Below are 17179 nucleotides of genomic sequence, written 5' to 3'. Positions count from 1 at the left end.
GCTGAGGCTGGCAGAGAAAGCTGGTGGATGTAGCAGAGGAACCTGCCAGCCAGTACAGGATCTCACCGAACTGCAGGAACACCTTTTGGTCTCTTCTCTCGAGGAGAAGCTGGTCGAAAGCCAGCAGCTCCGGATACTGCTGCTGCCTGATCTTCTGGATAATATTCTCTGCTTCCTGCCAACAGGGAAACAGCAGAGCTGCAGATGATGCAAAACCTTTTATAAATACTCCCTTCACAGGTTAACTGGTGAGTGCTCCTGAACTGTTTGACAGAGCAGTAAGCCCCTGCCACTTCCCTGTCCTTCCCGTTACTGAAAAGCCCCAGCCTTTTTTGTGTGGCTGAACATTTGTCTATCAAAACAGGTATTGAAATGCCCACACATCCCCTACACAAGAACACACACACTCACAACCACATGCACATTGACACCGAGCTTGGTGTTTTCTCCCACATACTGAAACCTATCCAGTATTTATGAGGGCTTGCCTGAAGGCCTCTTTCAGCTATTCCAAGCTCTCCAACCAGAGCAGAAAGGCAATCTCTGGATTGAGCTATTCAGGGACAGATGCTTGTTCACAGTAGGAATGAAAGTCGGGAGGTTTGGGGAACCAAGGCTGCCTGAAGCAGCAAAGTGTGCCAGATGCCAATCCTGGGTCCATTAATTCTTAGAGAGGGGAAAGGGGATTTCCTTACTCTCCTTCAACTGGGGCCACACTTGCGCCCTGGGGATCCCTTCTGTCTCCCCCTCTTTTTGTCATGTTGCCCTAGATTGGAAGAAGAGAGCACTCCTATAGCAACAGAGTGTGCTGTCCCTGCAGGGCTTCCTGCAGCGTCCCGCACCGTCGGGGGCTGTTCCACACGGTAGTTCAGGTCTCCCAGCCAGAAAAGATGAGTAAAGCGATGAGTGATGTTAAATGGACTCAGTTTCTTATCTCCCAAGGTCAGGAAGCGCAGGATGTTCGTGTAGTTCTGGTTGCGTCTGTCAAGACAAGAAAACATCTGCCTGACATCCTAAATTGCTGTGTAATTTCCAAATGCCTGGGATGGCAGAGGCTGCAGCTTTACCAGGAGGGAGCTGCTCCACCTCAGAGCTACAGAGGAGCAGACCAGAAACTGAGGACTTGCCACCCCAGCAGACAGCCCCAGGGAATGTGCTCCTGAAGCCACTTCTGCTGTCTTCTGGGGCTGTGCTTTTCTGATCTACATGTCCTAGAAATCCAGCACTAGACTGTTTCCTTCAGATTTCAGCAGCAAATACATAACTAGATTTTGGCAGCTCTTCCAGGCCCCGAGGAACCCTTCAATAGAAGTTAACTTCATCAGTAGCAAAGACCCTGTGCAGAAATCCCACACCATCTGTTTCCTGGACCAGGAAAGGATGACAAGGCCAAACTCTTCATTTCAAGTCCTCTTCACTTTCAAAACCACTCCTTCTAACTGCTCCAGCTCCTCCCAGTGTGGACACTGATTTCCCAGTGGTGTCAGGATCTTTGCCTTCCAGTCGTGTGCTGACCAGAACCTGCCTAATCCACAAACCCTTATTTCACAGCTGGGTATAGAGAATTAATCACCGTGGGGATATTCCTCTACACCTCCCTCCTGGTATTCCTGAGGGATCTTTCTGTGTCCTAGGGCTTACAGCACTACCTACACTGAGAAGGAAGACAGTCCCCTTCAGCACATTATTTTGGGATGGGAAAAGCCTTCCCACATTTCTCCAAAACACTGTAGATCATGGAAGTGTTTTCCTCATGCAGTGGGTTTTCATGACAGGCCATGCAAGTGTTGTGTGAGACTTTTACATTTGGTTCTGAAATAATTTTGCCATCCATTTCTCCTGCACCCATGTGCTATGGTCACATAGCAGAAGTCCCTTGTTTAAATGCCATCCCAGGAGACACTGAACAATTTTTTTATGGTCAGGAAAACATGTTTGTGCTGCCTCGTGGGCCCTCATTCCAAACATGGCCCAGAGAATTTCACCCTGGCTCAACAGCCATTTTTGAGAGGGGAGGATTATCTTACCTGTGTTTCTTTTCACTTCCTGAAGTCAAATGGCTGTTAACAAACCCAAAGGAGGTTCCATTAAACATGAATGACACCCCCACTGCTCCTTTATTACCTGGCAAAAGGGAAGCCAAAAATGACAAAAAATTAATCCACCTCCAGGCTGAGTCTAGCAAAGATAATAAAGCACCTAGCATACGTGAAGTAAAGTGGAGGATGGAGAAGAGAAATTCACTTAACACAGAAAAAATTAGTGCATACAGCACAGATTGTGGGAACAAATTTTAAGGGTGCTAAAAAATTAGTTGAAAGGAGAGAAGTGCAACTTCCTTGTGAAACCCAGGAAAGAGCAATCCAATAGCCGATCAAAAGTGTTTGCTGGGAATATAAATATATATATGTGTGTGTGTGTGCTAAGTATACACACAAATAGATTTCCTCTCTTACAGGGTGAAATATAACCAGTGCTAGTGGGATGTAACTTTAGGAGTGTCACATAAATGTTGCCCCAGGAGTGTTGTAGCAGAAGAGCTGTTCCCTGGGGGCTGAGCAGATGCAGCTGCCTGGGCAGGCCCTGCCCGTGCCTCACCCAGCGTGTTTGCGATGCCCGTCTTCACATTGGCTGTGCAGATGTGGCTGATGCGGTTCTCGTGCTCTGGCTTGGCCAGGACAACGATCCTGATGTTCCAGAGGGTATGGATGGCTATCTGCAGGAATGGGAAGGGTAGAGGTTATATTTCTGCAAATACTTGCCAAGCTGCACTGTGGCTGCAGCCTTCCTGACCCCTTTGATTGCACTTCTACAGAAATTTTCTTCTAGTGCTCAGGATATGTTTTCAGTTATTTTAATCAATGCTGGAACATTGCTATTTTCTAGGTTTTTTTTTCTAGTTAATCTTTGGATTATCTTGCTTGCTCAAAATAGTTTCCCAATCACAGTAAGAGTTAGCTTTCCAGATATGCTTAGATTTCTTTCTTGACATCACTGAAACCCAGGAATGTCCAAAGCTGGTCTTAATAAGGTTCAAGTTTCTCTTATGAAAATGTTTTTCTACTCTGCCTGTACTGTTACATCCTACTTTAAAAGTAGAATAGGCAATAGCCTAGGACAAGATCTAGGCTACAACTGGCTCAGGAAGTTTAACAGTCTCCTCCTTTTCGAAAGTCAAAATAACACCAGCACTTGACTTGAGTGCTCAACATCTCCCCTTGCTCCTAGGCTGGCAGGGTCCCTGCTTTGGCCAGGGGTGGGGGAGTCACTGTCCATAGCAACAGGTCCATCTAGCCAACACCAGGGGGGCATCTTGTGGAGCCCACAGACATATTCAGTTCATTCTCCTTCACCCAAATGCAATGAAAATAAAGGGAGAGCTAGGGAGGAGGTACAGGCAAAATCCCACTTATTCCCATTTCTTTTATTTGTACAACATGTACACCCTCATTTCCTGAGTTCCATGCAATAGCTGGAATAACCACTCACCACTTTGAAGCTGATACTGGTGATTTCCTGCAGAGATTGCCTTAGGGTCTCCAGCCATTCCTTCTCCCCCTGGGGATCCTCCTGGGTGCCAATCACATAGATGTCATGAGGGATGTAGTCAGCAGTGTCATCTCGGGTCCTCCCCTGCCCCTTGGAGAGGAACCAGGAGGTGATCTTCTTTGGGGCTGGGGCTGCACCTTTTATTAACACACCAAACACCAAAGGGAGTCAGAGCACGTCCTATCAAAACCAGGATGAAGATAACACACGGGGACAGAAATGATGGGCTTCATATCTCATATCACTTTTTATCAGCCAGGGCACACTATTCTAAGATGACAATGACGTTACCCCCACCTGAGTCGCTGAGAAAGAAGTGATTCTGCTTTTACCACCTTCCTTTTGTTGATCAATTTTACAAGGCCAAGGCTAGCCAGGAATAAAGGCAGGGAGCTGTACTCCTCCTGGTCTACCACTGCCTTGACCTTACTCCTTAAGGATGGTCAAACACAGGCAGCTCAGCTCACAGCAGCTGAACCAGGCTTCTGTCCCAAAAGGGAGAAAAAAAAACCCTATATTCCACTGTCCTCAACCACACCTTGTCCCCTTCTCTAAGTACCACAGACACTCAGCTGTCTTCCCACGCTGGACATGAACTGGCCCTAGTCAAATGACAGCAGCTGATGTGCAGTTTTGTCACAGCATAGGTCACAGCATATGTGGCAGTTGAGACAGCCATGATACACAGAGTATCATCATACATTTTCAGAAATCTTCAACCCTTACAGAATAACTCTACATCACTTCAGAAGGTTGCAAGCATCTGCCCTCCCTGTTCTTTAGCCCAGCCTTTTATCCCCTCCTGTTGATGCACTGCACCTGTGTGCCCTCTGCTCCCTTTGGTGGTTGGGCAGTGCCCCTGGGCACTCCATGGCTCACTGCTGTCAATGCTTCACCTGCTTTTCACAGCTGTACCCACTGGGGATGAGGCTTGGCCCAGCCCCACTCCCAATTGCTCCTGTTCTGCAAGGTGGACAATGATGTGCACTGCTGCACCAGCTTTGTGCCAGCCACAATTCCCTGTCACTTGAGCAATCCTTCAGAACCCAACACAGAGATTCTGGAGTTCATCGTGCCAGCTGAGCACACCTTTAGGCAGTGTCTGAAGGAGTGCCCATGGCAGAAGGGAGCCCATACCCATATTCCAGGTGCCAATGAAGATGGTGATCATATCAGGCTCTGGTTGTTCCGAGTGTTTATTCTTCATCTGCTGCAAAAGCTGGCAGAACCCTTCTCTCTTCTAGACAGAGAAGAGCCGAGAAAATTAATGAGATACTTAACACCTCTGACATGACCTCTTGAAAAACCTGCTGAACCAGGAAATTCCCAGCACACTTGAAGGGCAGATTAGCTCTGCACTATCCTGAAACCTTCCAAGAGACTGCCTTTCCTGTGGAGCTTTTTTAGGCATTTAGCTTGAGCACTGCTTTAACAAATGCTGAACTGGTCAGAAAAAAAATCTTTTCCTCCCTCTTTGTCTATAAGAACCTTTTTACAGTGGCCATCTTGATTTCTTGCTTCTCCCCATTGCTTGCTCTGTCCTTCTGCCTCAGTGACAGCACTTAGGTGTCTCAGACTCTTTAGACAGTACACTTGCTCATTTTCTGGACATTTCCAGAACAAAGGAGAAATTTATTTTTTACAAAGGCAACTACTGTCCTTCAACAGTTCCACTTTCTACCAAGGAATGGTCCATGTTCCACTCCCACCCAGTTACCTGCTCCAGGCTGGCAGGAAAGAAACACCATGTACATACCTTGGAATCAGAAAAAATATATTCCTTCCGCTGTGTTTTTTCTTTTTCTGTTTCCACAACAATAACCAGCTTGTTTGGAACCTTCTGGGACTTGATGAGCTGCAAGACTGAACACAGGCTGGGTGTCACGAGCTGCAGTCACTGAAATAAGGGTCCCACCAAAATGAACAGAATTCTGCTCAAAGGATTGGGATTTCCATGGTATTTTCTGTCTGTGCAGTTTGCCTTGCAGACCTGCATTTTAAGGTTGCTTAATCCTGTTCCCAGTAGGAACAGGTTTGGACTCCAAGTGAAGAGGACCCTCAAAACTCTTCTGCTTGGAGCTCTTTTCCATCCCAAGCCTGGCAGTGTGAAATAAAGCCTTAACTTTGTGCAGGCAATCCCCCTGTATCCTGAGCCAGCCTACATGTGTTCCTTCCCCATCTGTGAAAGAGGATGTAAGACTTCATTTGGTGGTAAAGGTGATTCCTCCCATCTAAAATAGCAGCTAATTATTATGAACACCAGGTGGAGAAAGCCATGCATGAAAGCTTATCGTTTCAATTACTGCCAGCAACAGGTTGATTTTCTAGCAGGAAAGAGCCCAAGGGTATAATCTACTCTCTCTCTTTGTCTCAACTTCAGTGAGCTGCCTGTTCAGAAAGAAAACAGAAAAAAAGGAAGTTGTTTGAATCAGGCAATCACAGACCAAACTGGTGTTGCTCGTGATGAGAGATACCAATCTACATACAAAAACATCAAGGGAAAGTCACTGAAAAATGTTACTGAAACTGAAATGTCTGGCTTTTTACCATCAAAAATCATCACAGAAGTCAGCATGTTCCTGCAGAATGTTGGGGTTTTTTTTCAAGTGGCATTGTTTTTCAGAACAAAAATGGTTCTATTGCAACCAGCTCTATGGTGAATCTTCTACTAAAACCTGCTCCCTTGCAGTGCTGATTCCAGTGTCTTCATTTAGACCTACAGACTGGGTCTAAAATAATCTGTGAAAGCTGGTTATCCCAGTACAGAGATATCTGCTAGGTGCTGACTGGTGTCATGCATCACCCAGGACCTAGCAGAATTCCCAGGGCCTAGTTCAGCATTTGTGACATTAAGCTGACATCTTACTTTTCTTGTGGGTATAAAACTTGTCTTCTGGACCATCCTTAGATCTCTTGATAATCAGTTTTCCCATTTCCACATCCACTTTGAGTTGCATTTTTGAGAAAATTCCTAGGGAGTCAGTTTTCACCTAGTGGAATACAGAGAGGTTTTCCATGAGGCACCTTCTACACTTCAGTCACATGTATTACAAATGCAGCACTTCCCTCGATTCCTGGACACATATCATTATGCCAATCTCACCAGACATCTCTTAGGCATTTTCATGGTGCCAAACAGCACCCAGGAATAGCTGTTATCTCTGTGGCAGCACAGAAAACTTCCCAGGAGCTGAGATGCTGACATAAATCTGCATTACTGTCCTTCCACCTTATAATCAGCATTGTGAAAGGAGTAAATTTACCTCAAAAGTGACAGGGGGGATAAGGGAGCGCCGGTGTGTTGAATCAGGACCTTCAATCAACAGTGTTTTCACCTGTAAAATAATTATGTGTAATTTATTGCATTTGGTGATTCTGCACTACACTGAGAGTAATGAGATGAGAAAAAAGAAACCTTACTGTGGCAGAGTACTGCACTGATGATGAACAAGAAACAAACTAGAGGCAAAGGAGGACAAGAAGATGATATAAAATAGCTTGAAAACTCTACCTTTTCTTCAATAGATGACAGCAAAGAAATCAGCTGGTTGAGTTTCAATACAATATTGACTGGACTCGCTTCACCAAGCATCTGAAACCGCAGCACAAAACAAAAAGAGAGAGGGAGATGGGTGATTACCAAGCCCACAGAGCACAGCCTGGAGTGCAGTGCCAGGAACACCTTACACAGACCAAGGAGCAGCACTTGTACCTTTGCCACTCTGATCTACAGCGGGCGTCACAAGAGCATGGGACATGCAGAAGTGTGGGAGGCTGGAAGGACAAATCTGCAAACCTGTTCCACAGGGTCGAGGCAGCTGGCCATGCATGGGAGTCAGCTTGCTGCTGGGGGCAAGCTCACATGATCAGGCCTGGGGCTCAGCATACAGAAATCCTGGGCTTTTGGTTTTCTCTCAGGGGGAGGAAACTCATGGGGACTTACGTGGGCTTGGGAAAAGGAAGGATGTGGCAGTGAAACATCCTGGAGTGAGGTTTATGGAAAAAGAAGTGTGCAGTGCCAGCCCACATTCTGAGGGAAGATGGGGAGGTAGGAGTCCTCAGGCAGGAGCAGGACAATGACACCACGAGATAGAACTCACTGTGTGCCCTCTGCACTGCAGCAGAATGAGGCTAAGGAGAATAATAGTGGCATGTGCCCAGCTGTACCCCACTGGCCATGGCTGCACACCAGAGCCATCCCTGCCCCCACTGACAGCCACCCACACACCTGTCCTGCTCTTCCCACCTCCCAGCCCCCTTACCTGGGAGCGCTGGTGGGCACCAGGATGCAGCTGCTGCTCAAACACCTTCTGGATGGACTCCAGAGATGGGAGAGTCCTCGAGGCCTCACTGGGAACACAGACACAGCACAGGTCTGAGGCTTGGAGGCTCCCTGGTCTGTTCACACTCAGACAATGCCACACAGACAAGATGACAGGCACACGTTCACATTGGGCACATGCCCACACTGAGCCTGCCCTCACCATGTGCCCCCTGAGCTGCGGGATGTGTGATGGGAGCAAATCCCAGTGTTTGGTGATATGGCCAAGAGGGCAGCGTGAGTCACACAGCTGACTTTGCCTTGCAAAGCTGGAACATGGCCATACTGGCTGCTCCTTGGGTTTTGCTTTGGATGTTCTAACTTCCTAAATCTCCCCAGAAAAGTATCCCAGTCTGGGCAAAACCTGAAGATATGGGGTACAAGCAGCATCAACGCAACTATGCCAGCTCGTAGATCCAAGTGCACTCAAATGCCTCAGAGCCCAGCACAGTCTGGTGCCTCTGAATGCTGCAGCTGTGGGAGCAGCTCGGTTCTTACAGGGCCTGTGCAGCTGCTGAGGACAGTGTTGGGGACTCCCTATGAAGAGGAAACTAATTCACAGATATTTCATCTCTCATGACAAAGAGGGGCCAGGCCCAGCAAGGGAGTGGAAGAGGCAGCCCTTGATCTCCTGAGCAGAATCATTTACAGGTAACAATGACATTACTCCAGCACTTCCCAATGAGATTCCACAGGATGCTCATTTGTTGAAACTCTGCTGTGTGAATTTGGCACAGAAGCTGCATGCTGATAATGACAAGACTTACCCCAGCAAGAGCAGCCAGGGAGCAAAGGTCAAAAGGAAGGTGATGGTGGTGAGCAGCACTAGGATGCTTGCACTGTGTCTAGTCAACTGTGGATATTAATGATTTCCCTCACTTTCCTAAGTCTGAATGGACTGGATCTTATTCCATCTTTGTTAGGGAAAGTGCTCCAAAGCAAAAGCATGCCTGACTAAAGATATTTCTCTAGATGCTGAACCAAGGATGACTAATTGCCTAAATTAAACATTCATGTTTGACATTTCAGTCTAAAAGACTTGCTGGGGGACACACAGGAGTACAAGGCACTTGTAGGAATCTGGTTCTGCTAATTTTATTCCTCCAATGCCACTATTCAGCTCTGATCATGTAGGGCCAGTGTCACTGCAACAGTTCTGGCCCCAAATCCAAGAGTCCCATTGATTTCTGCAGCCATGGAGTCAGACCCCAGGAGGCTGCAAACACTTGCAGGAACATTGGGAGAAGTTTAGTTTGAGAAGAGTGAAAGGATATTTACTGTGATGTGCAGGCCATCTCTTGAAAACACCGCAACACCTGTTTGAAGAAACTCAGGAGTGATTTCCCATGGAAAAAGTGCCCTCTGTTCACAGTGCAACATGTAGGCTGTGTGTGAGGAGGAGGAGGAACAGCTCCTGTGGGTGTTCAAGCCCACTAAAACCACAGGGTGGTTTTAATTACATTTTAAACTTCTTTTGTTTTCTTCTCTTGACAGTATAAATACCTTTAGTGATCTTCATTGAAGTGTCAGAAGCCTGTGTGTCCACATGCAATGGAAAGTCATCAGAAATACTACAGAAAATCTGGAAATGTTAAAGATGTCCTGGGAGTTGAGGGAATTATAGCCTTACTGCATCTCCTTTCTTTCATTTCCCCACATGCATTTATGAGGAATAGGGTTGTGAAACCCAGATAAACTTCAGTAGAATAAGAAGTTGGAAATGGGAGAAACCAAACATGATTACAACAGCAGCACCAGAGGTATTTTAGTAACACAAGATTCTCACTTGTGATTTCATTTGATTTGTGCTTCCACTGTTCAGGTTTATTCTTATCTGGCCACCTCCCTTGAGTGTAGAGAAGCAAAACGCTCAGGCAGGGTGCAGAAGGGCAGCTCTTGGAACAATCTGTCCTCAGTGCTCACAGGGGCTTGTCTGTGGGCAGCTGGCTTCTAAGAGAACAGGATTAGGCCAGCAGCACAACCAGCCTCACCTCTGCATACACCAGAGAGAAGGGTATGGCAAGTCAGGGAGAGAAGGGTGGAGATACGCGCCCTCTGCTACAGAGTGCTCCAAGAGCTCTGCACAAGTTTGGGCTGGTCCCTTTGCTTACAATCAGCAAGGGGGAAATAACATCCTTCCACCAGAGAAGGAAGGAGGTCTGCAATGTTCTAGCACCCTGTCAGAGTTTTTCTATTTGTGACATGGAAGTTCTTCAAACAGGAAAGGTAAAATTTGTAGAGTCAAGAGTCTAGGCTTTTTCCTTTTTTCATTTCAGCTGGCCTTCACCAACATCAGTGGAATCACTTCAAGTTCACAGTGCATTAGTGGGAAGGAAAATCACTGTTTAAAATCTAGTTATACACTAATTTGTGCTTGTTTCCATAAATGGCTTGTGCTTGACAATCCTGTGGGTGTCATTTATGCATTACCAAATTATGCAGTTAATCGGTAAGTGCATTTTTTGTTTTGTTTCTTTCTAAACAAAGCATAAAATATAATACTCTACTGTCTGAAACCACCTAGAAGAAAACTTGATTGTCAGAGCTGTCCCTTCTCTATAGATTTCATATCTTTGGACCAGAATCACAGGTCACGACATCTAAATATACTGGTTTTGAGGGCAAGGCAATTTCCTGTGCCAGAAATGAGGGTTCTGAATGCTTGCATGTGGAACCTTTGTTAGACTACAGTGTTATTGCATTACACTCTGAAAAACAGCTTCTAGTTACCTGAAGAGTCCTTTGCAAAGAGCTGTAAGTAATTTCTTCAGTTGAGGAAGATTGCTTGAGCCAGTCTGCACCATCTCAAAGTCACTGATGATGTGAACTCGCAGGTAATCCTGGATTAGTTTAAGATGCTCGTCAGAGACACTGTGAAGTAAACAGACAGGTCAAAAGCCAGCTCTTCTCTCTACTCCCAAATATCAAACAGCTTTCTTATTTTTCTCAAATTCCCACTGTTTAGCCACATGGCTAATAATCCAAGTTCTCTCAGATATTACTCATTCTTTATATTAGAAAACTTTACCTCAGTGGAGAAAGTGTATGGGTGATTTTAATAATTCAGAAATTTATTTTTTTCTAGACAACAGCTGGACTGTAAACAGCAGTCAATGCACTGGTGATCTGATTTTGTTCTTTATTTGGTGGTATAAATGAGAGGTAATCTTGTTGAATCAAACAGATCCTCAGCTGTTCCAAACACGGAGGCCCAGCAAGCACAGAACTGGGCTGAAGGCTGGTTCAGCAGCCCTGTCACTCGCCCTTCCTTACCTGCTTGTGTCCTGGTACTGCAGTCGCTGGAGTAGTGTCTCAGAAAGGGACAGTTTATTCACGTCTGCCACCCGTGAGTTTTCGGGGAGAGAAGAGGCCTCCTTTGTCTCACTGCTCGGCAGTGCCATGAGGATGTTGCGTGGGGGCAGGACAGGAGGTGTGGGTACCAGGTCTAGCAAGAAGGAAAGGAAAGGCACAGTCATTCCAGCACAGAAATTGGACCTCTTGTCCCTCACTCCAGGCAGGGCAGAGCCCACCCTGCAGGGGCAGTCTTTGCAGATGCCATCCCTTCTGACAGGTCTGTGGAGGGGTGTCAGAGCTGGGAAGCTCAGGGCTCAGCACTGGCCCAGCTGTGTTTCCAGGGATGGCAGTGGTGTGAGAGCAGTGGGATGAAGTGTCAGGCTTGAACCTCACGTGCAGGCAGCACATGCCTCTGTCTCTGTCTCTGCCTGCAGTGAGCCCTGGCCAGTTTTGACTCTCTCATCTGCACAGCAGCTGTGAAGGTTAATTTGTTAAATTGAATATAATGCTTAGAGAACATAGCTGTACCTCACCCATGTCATTCCCATTATCATGGGGATCTGCTACTGAGGCAGAAAGGATGGAGGGACATGATGGAAGGAGCACCAGAAACTGCTAATGGAAAGAAGTGAATGACAAAAGTAAGCAGAGATGGAGAAAATAGACCCCATGACCCAGTGTATAGGGGCTGAATATCCTGGCTTGTCTTGTGGACATTGAGTTGGAAGGAAAAAGGATTTCCCTGCTGCTTATCATATCTTCCTCTCCTTGGAGAAGAGTGGGTTCATCTCCACTGATCCCAACCATGTTTACCTTTCTTTTCATACCAATTGCTCCAACAGCTTGTTACACATGTTGTATTGTAGCTGGTTGAGTTGTGAGGTTTTGCTTGGTTATTTCCTAATTTGCATTACAAAAAGACCCCCAGGACTGACCTGCTGCTTCTGGGCTGCTGCAGTGATTCAGAGCCACCACAGCACTGAGCCATGGGTGGGTAATCTGCAGGGTGCCCATCTTCCACCTCTGCAGTTTCACATGTAAGATAATCAGACATCTGTAGGCCTGACATGGCTCCACCATGATGGCACAAAGTGCCTTAACAAAGCTAAATGCTGTACATGAGCAGCCCAGACCCAGTGCTAATCTCCCTTCATCTGAAGGCTCTTAGTCTTGGATAGAACTTCATTCCCTGCTGCTTGCCTCTTTCTGTATTATTTTTGCTGTAGTTCCCTCCCCAGCCCTGGGAGCTGGAGGCTCAGTACAACTGGCCAAAAGCCAGGAATATCTTTCCTGAGCAGATTTGCAAAATTTTCTTCTATTTCTTCCAGAAAATTGCATACCAAAATCCTCCAGCTCCTGTTAGATATAGAGTGGATTCCATCAAAGGGTTACACAGACTGTGGGTTGCACAGGCACATCAGTCTGCCCTAGTTCACAGGGCCTGTCTGCCTGTCCCAGGGATTGAGTCATTTAGACAAGTTTGATTGCAGTGCTTATCATTTCCAGACAGACATCACACAGGACAGGAAGGATGGCTCTGTGGACATGACCTTCCTGTAGGAGAACTATGACATATCCAAGGGGTGATCCAGGAAAAATCCAAGGAATTATCTGAAACCAGTGAGTGTCAGTAGCCCACAGTAGCATTTGATATAAAATAGTTGGGATGATGCCAATCACACCTCTTCATCATACACCTGCCTCTGTACATGGAGTTAGACTGTCTGCCACTGCCAGAGCTGTGCCCTCTGCTTTGGACTGTCAAAGATGTCTCCTGGAGCAGAGCAGCTGAGTGGTTTCAGATGCCCCTCAGCAGCTGCAGGTGCATAGCACAGCAGAGAAATGTGCTTCAAGCCCCAAGGGAGCATCTCTATTTTGAGAGAGGCCTACAGATGCAGGACAAGGAGAGGGTGCAGAGGTTTGGGAGATGGCTGGACATAAACAGCTGGAGTCCAGATAAGGACAGCAGATTAACCACCCCCACACCAGACGCAGTAGACTTCCACAGAGGGTCTCAGTGTATTCCCTCAGATGAGCTAAACTGATGCTCCAGGTGCTGTACCACAGGACACATGAGGGTTCACTGCCACAGGGCCTTCCCAGCTCAGGCCTCTCTATGCTCTGCTCTATTTTATGGCACAACATGTTCTAATCTCCTGCCTGCACTGCTTATCTCCAGTCAAGAGGTATGAGTCAAGGGTCTGCATCACCAAGTCACATCATGGGTTTCTTACCAGTGTCCTCCTCCAGTTCATCAGCAGCCTCCTCCTCTTCCCGTGGCACTGGATATTTGAGGTGCCATACCAGGCCCATGTTCTCCTTCTTGTAATACTCTATCAGTTCCTCTAGGTTCTGAAAATACTTCACAGGAACACCTTCTGATGCCTGAAAGAAAACACAGAGGTAGTCATGGCATGGATTTCCTACCACACAAACATTGCCCCTTGCAGAAGGAAAAACAAAGCCATAGAGAGAGGAAAAAGCCACTGCTGCTGCCCAGAAGAGAACTTGCCCTGGTCTTGCTGCCCATCTGACCACAGGCTCTATGCAGAACAAACAAACAGATAACACATTCCAGCCAGAGTCAGCACAGACACCAACCTCAAAGACTCACTGAAGCCAAATGGAAGAGCTCTCTCACTGGGTTCAGGGTGATTAGGTTCACAGCAAAGGAAGATTTTAAATAATTCTCCTGGATTAATCTTTGTATTCTCTCCTTTACTGAGCTCAAAGCCCCTAGACTGTGTTATATTTTCTGGTATTCAGGAAGATTTTTCTGTGAAATTGCAAGGTAAACATGGCTAAATCCAGACGTTAGAATCCCTTCCAGGATTCAAAGGCTCAGAACTGGGTTCAAATGAAACAAGGTGCCACCCACACAGAAATGCTGGGATGGAGGTTTAGAGCATGGCAAGGACTGCAAACACACATGGCATGACACTGTGTGTGCCAGCTGAATTCTGTGACCAAACCTGTCTCAAGCACACCCTGGCCATTAATCTCAGCAAATGGTTATCCACAGAGGCCAAACAGAGGGATAAGGTTTTAGAGGTGTTCAGAGCCAAAGCTTCAGTGTAATTATATCCACACATTGGCACAGTGACTCTGCCAGCAGGAACAGCTGCTATCCCTGCAGCTCTGCCCCCTTGCTTCAACCACAGACCCTACCAAAGACAGACATGGTCTCTCATGGCTCAGTAAAGACCTTCTGACCAAGAGAAAGGACCCTGCATCACCTTCCAAACTGTGCTGAAGTGCCATCCAATCCCAAGGCTACAGCAACATACAGCCAAAGGTCTGATCCTTCTCCTTCGGGTACCCTCTTCCTGGCACGGTGCTCCTTCTGGACAAAAGGTTTTCCCACAGAAACCAAACCCTGTCTATATCTGCCATAAAAGATCAAGAAGTGGGGGCAGAATGGTAGAGAGCAGTTGTTTTCCATCCCCACAAGGCTGTTGTTCTTGACTTAAAAGATCAACACTGGGAACTGCTCGCAATTGGGCAATCTGAAGGAAGACCTGATCACCCCAATGGCAGGCTTGGCTGGCACTGTTTTGCATGCATAAAACTAAAATTATGCATAGGAAATATGGTTAATTAGTAAGGAATTAAAGCTGTGACTCCAATTTGACATAACGTGTTACACAGACATTCTGCCTCTGACTAACAGGCAGGGCATTTAAATTTATTTTGGGATTGCAATGATTGCCGGTAAAAAGTAACACATACAAAGTTTCAATACATGTTTGAACAAGCTTATTTACTTGCCATTCATCTTTGCTTGGTTTCTTATTCTCTGTGAACTTTTTTGTTTGAAAGGCGAATGTAGAAAATCCAAGAAATTAAACAGGCAAGATGTGAGCAAAAACCACAGCAGAACACAGGAAAATGTCTTCAGTGAGTCCTAGCATTAACAAGATTTCTTTTTAACTTTTCCTAAAGAATAAAATCTCAGGCCAGAAACTGGGACAGTGCTTTCAATAGTGAACTGCATTTGAAGTCATCAGTGCCCTCAGGCCTGCCATTAAAAATATCTTTCATTTTTAGCTACACCTGAATGTCTTTAGAGGCTTAACAAGGCATATTTTCACAACAGACATGGGTGATGTTTTTGAGAGCTCTGCCTGTAAAGCCTCCTTTTCTGTCTTTCACATAACTGTTTCTGCATTTAACAAGATTTATTATTCTCATACACTGGAAAATATCATGTTCAGCATGAAGGCAATCCTTGGGCAAACACTGGATTATATTTTTGTGAGGCCAGAGACATTGAAACAAATCATTGGTTAAAACGTCTCATGATCCTACCCAGTATAGGCCAAATCTTGCTCTTCTAGACCAGCACAGACTCTGCACATTCAGAATAACTTATTTACACCAATTAATGCAAATAGTGTCTGGTCCTCCCAGACTCTTCTGCTTCTTGGTGCCAAGTGTGAAGGCTGGGAATCAGGGAAAACCATCAAGAAAAAAACAGCTCTAATCCATTGTATGAAAGGGTCCTGAAGTCACAGTGCCGCACTGGGACTGACCTGGAATAGTTCAACCAGTCTTCCATGCTTCTCTGTTCATCTTCCAAGCAGTACCTTCTTCTCTGAAGTCCCCATTTTTGTGATTATTCATTGTCCAGCATCCCCCCCAGCAGCCCAGAGGGCACTATTAGCAGCTCTGGTGATGGGGTGGCAGCACACTCAGCCTCTGTGACCTGCCCATGGCAGTGTTACCCACACTTCACCCTCTGGATTACCCTGCCTGGGCTGCCTTCTGCCCACCCGCAGCCCCCACCTGCAGATGGGCTGGAGCTCATGAGGAACAAGACTTGGGGTGGCCTGCTTTGCCCTAAGCTATGCCAAAGGGTACCTGGGAAAAGGCACCAGCCCCATAAGAGCACACACAGAGACCCTAAAACACAAGGACAAACAGAGTCAGGGCTTGCCATGTAGGAGAAAAGCTTTGCTGTCAGTGCTCTCTCACCTCTGGAATCACTGCAGCCTACTCCACTCCTCCTCTTTCCAAACTCCTCCTTCACTTTCCTTTGCTACTTGCCCACCTGCCTGCTTCCCCAGATCTCCCCTGACTGTGTCTGAAGGCCCCTGTCCTGTTACTACACAGCATTCCTGCCACCCTCAGTGCCCAAACACTGTCTTCTCAGCCTTGTTCTGCCCCTCAGCTCCTGCTCTCCCAGGGTGCCTGCAAGAAGACAGACAGCCATGAACAGCACTTTTAAGGCCAAACAGAGTCTTGATAGAAGTGGTAGGAAAGGCTGAATTAGCACTTTTTGCTGCCAGGGATAGTTCAGTCTCTGAAACCATCCTGGTCTCTGTAGTAAGCAGAAGAAGGAGTATTTTGCAACAGGCCTCCTTCCTCTAACTCACTGCACACTCCAAAGTCTATGTTCCAGCTCAAATTCCCCGGCATGGTCAGCCCTAGGTCTCGTGCAGCCTGGCTGGGTGCACACATGAGCAGAGAGGCCCTACTGTCACACACCCCTTCTACTCTGTTAACTTGGCCCACTGCACCCAGCCACCTTTCTTGGTGAAGCCCCCCTTCTCCACCCTCAAGGATAAGTGGAATTTGTGGCCACGTCAAGAAGCTGGGCTTTGCGTGCATCTGAATCCAGATGCTCATTCCCAAAGAGAAGCAGCCTCCATTCCAGCAGTGCCAGCTCCTCTGACAGCCCACCTTCTCCAAGTCCAGTCAGGAGGAAAGGGACCAGCTCCCCATGGCACACAGTAAAATAAAGGACAGCATTTCATATTTTAAGACAGAATTCAGCAAAGAACTGAACATGTGGCCCGAGCAGCTGCACAGAGATAGGGTGAGAGCTGAAATAAGAAAATGGGGAACCAGCAGGGTCAGGAGCTCCAACCAGCCATGGCCAAGTACAGAGGGAAGGATGGGCAGCCTCAAACCTGCTCAGCACACACTCATGGTGGGGGTGCTCGAGGATCCTTCCCCACACCACAAAAGGCAGTGGCACCACCTTGCTACACATCAGCTCAGCTATAATGAAAG

At 46.8% G+C, this 17179-nt stretch overlaps 1 protein-coding gene across 3 annotated transcripts in view; it reads right to left on the bottom strand.

The window, feature by feature from the left end:
• Positions 1-17179, bottom strand: part of INPP5D (inositol polyphosphate-5-phosphatase D) — a 56498-nt gene that overhangs the window by 11450 nt on the left and 27869 nt on the right. For all 3 annotated transcript variants that reach the window (XM_071437400.1, XM_071437399.1, XM_071437401.1), the window contains 14 exons: positions 13399-13549; positions 11144-11315; positions 10601-10741; positions 7812-7899; positions 7061-7141; positions 6813-6884; positions 6416-6539; positions 5306-5412; positions 4687-4789; positions 3490-3686; positions 2599-2716; positions 2028-2124; positions 843-981; positions 67-175 (listed from right to left, as the gene is read on the bottom strand). In XM_071437400.1, coding sequence (XP_071293501.1) covers positions 67-175; positions 843-981; positions 2028-2124; positions 2599-2716; positions 3490-3686; positions 4687-4789; positions 5306-5412; positions 6416-6539; positions 6813-6884; positions 7061-7141; positions 7812-7899; positions 10601-10741; positions 11144-11315; positions 13399-13549 — 1699 coding nt within the window. The remainder of the gene's footprint in view (positions 1-66; positions 176-842; positions 982-2027; positions 2125-2598; positions 2717-3489; positions 3687-4686; positions 4790-5305; positions 5413-6415; positions 6540-6812; positions 6885-7060; positions 7142-7811; positions 7900-10600; positions 10742-11143; positions 11316-13398; positions 13550-17179) is intronic.

Source organism: Agelaius tricolor, unplaced genomic scaffold (assembly GCF_023055355.1).
Source record: "Agelaius tricolor isolate 1412-34295 unplaced genomic scaffold, bAgeTri1.0.p SCAF_12, whole genome shotgun sequence".
Classification (NCBI taxonomy): domain Eukaryota; kingdom Metazoa; phylum Chordata; class Aves; order Passeriformes; family Icteridae; genus Agelaius; species Agelaius tricolor.
The sequence above is the reverse complement of the archived record's forward strand: the minus strand, read 5'-3'. Positions and strand labels throughout refer to the sequence as shown.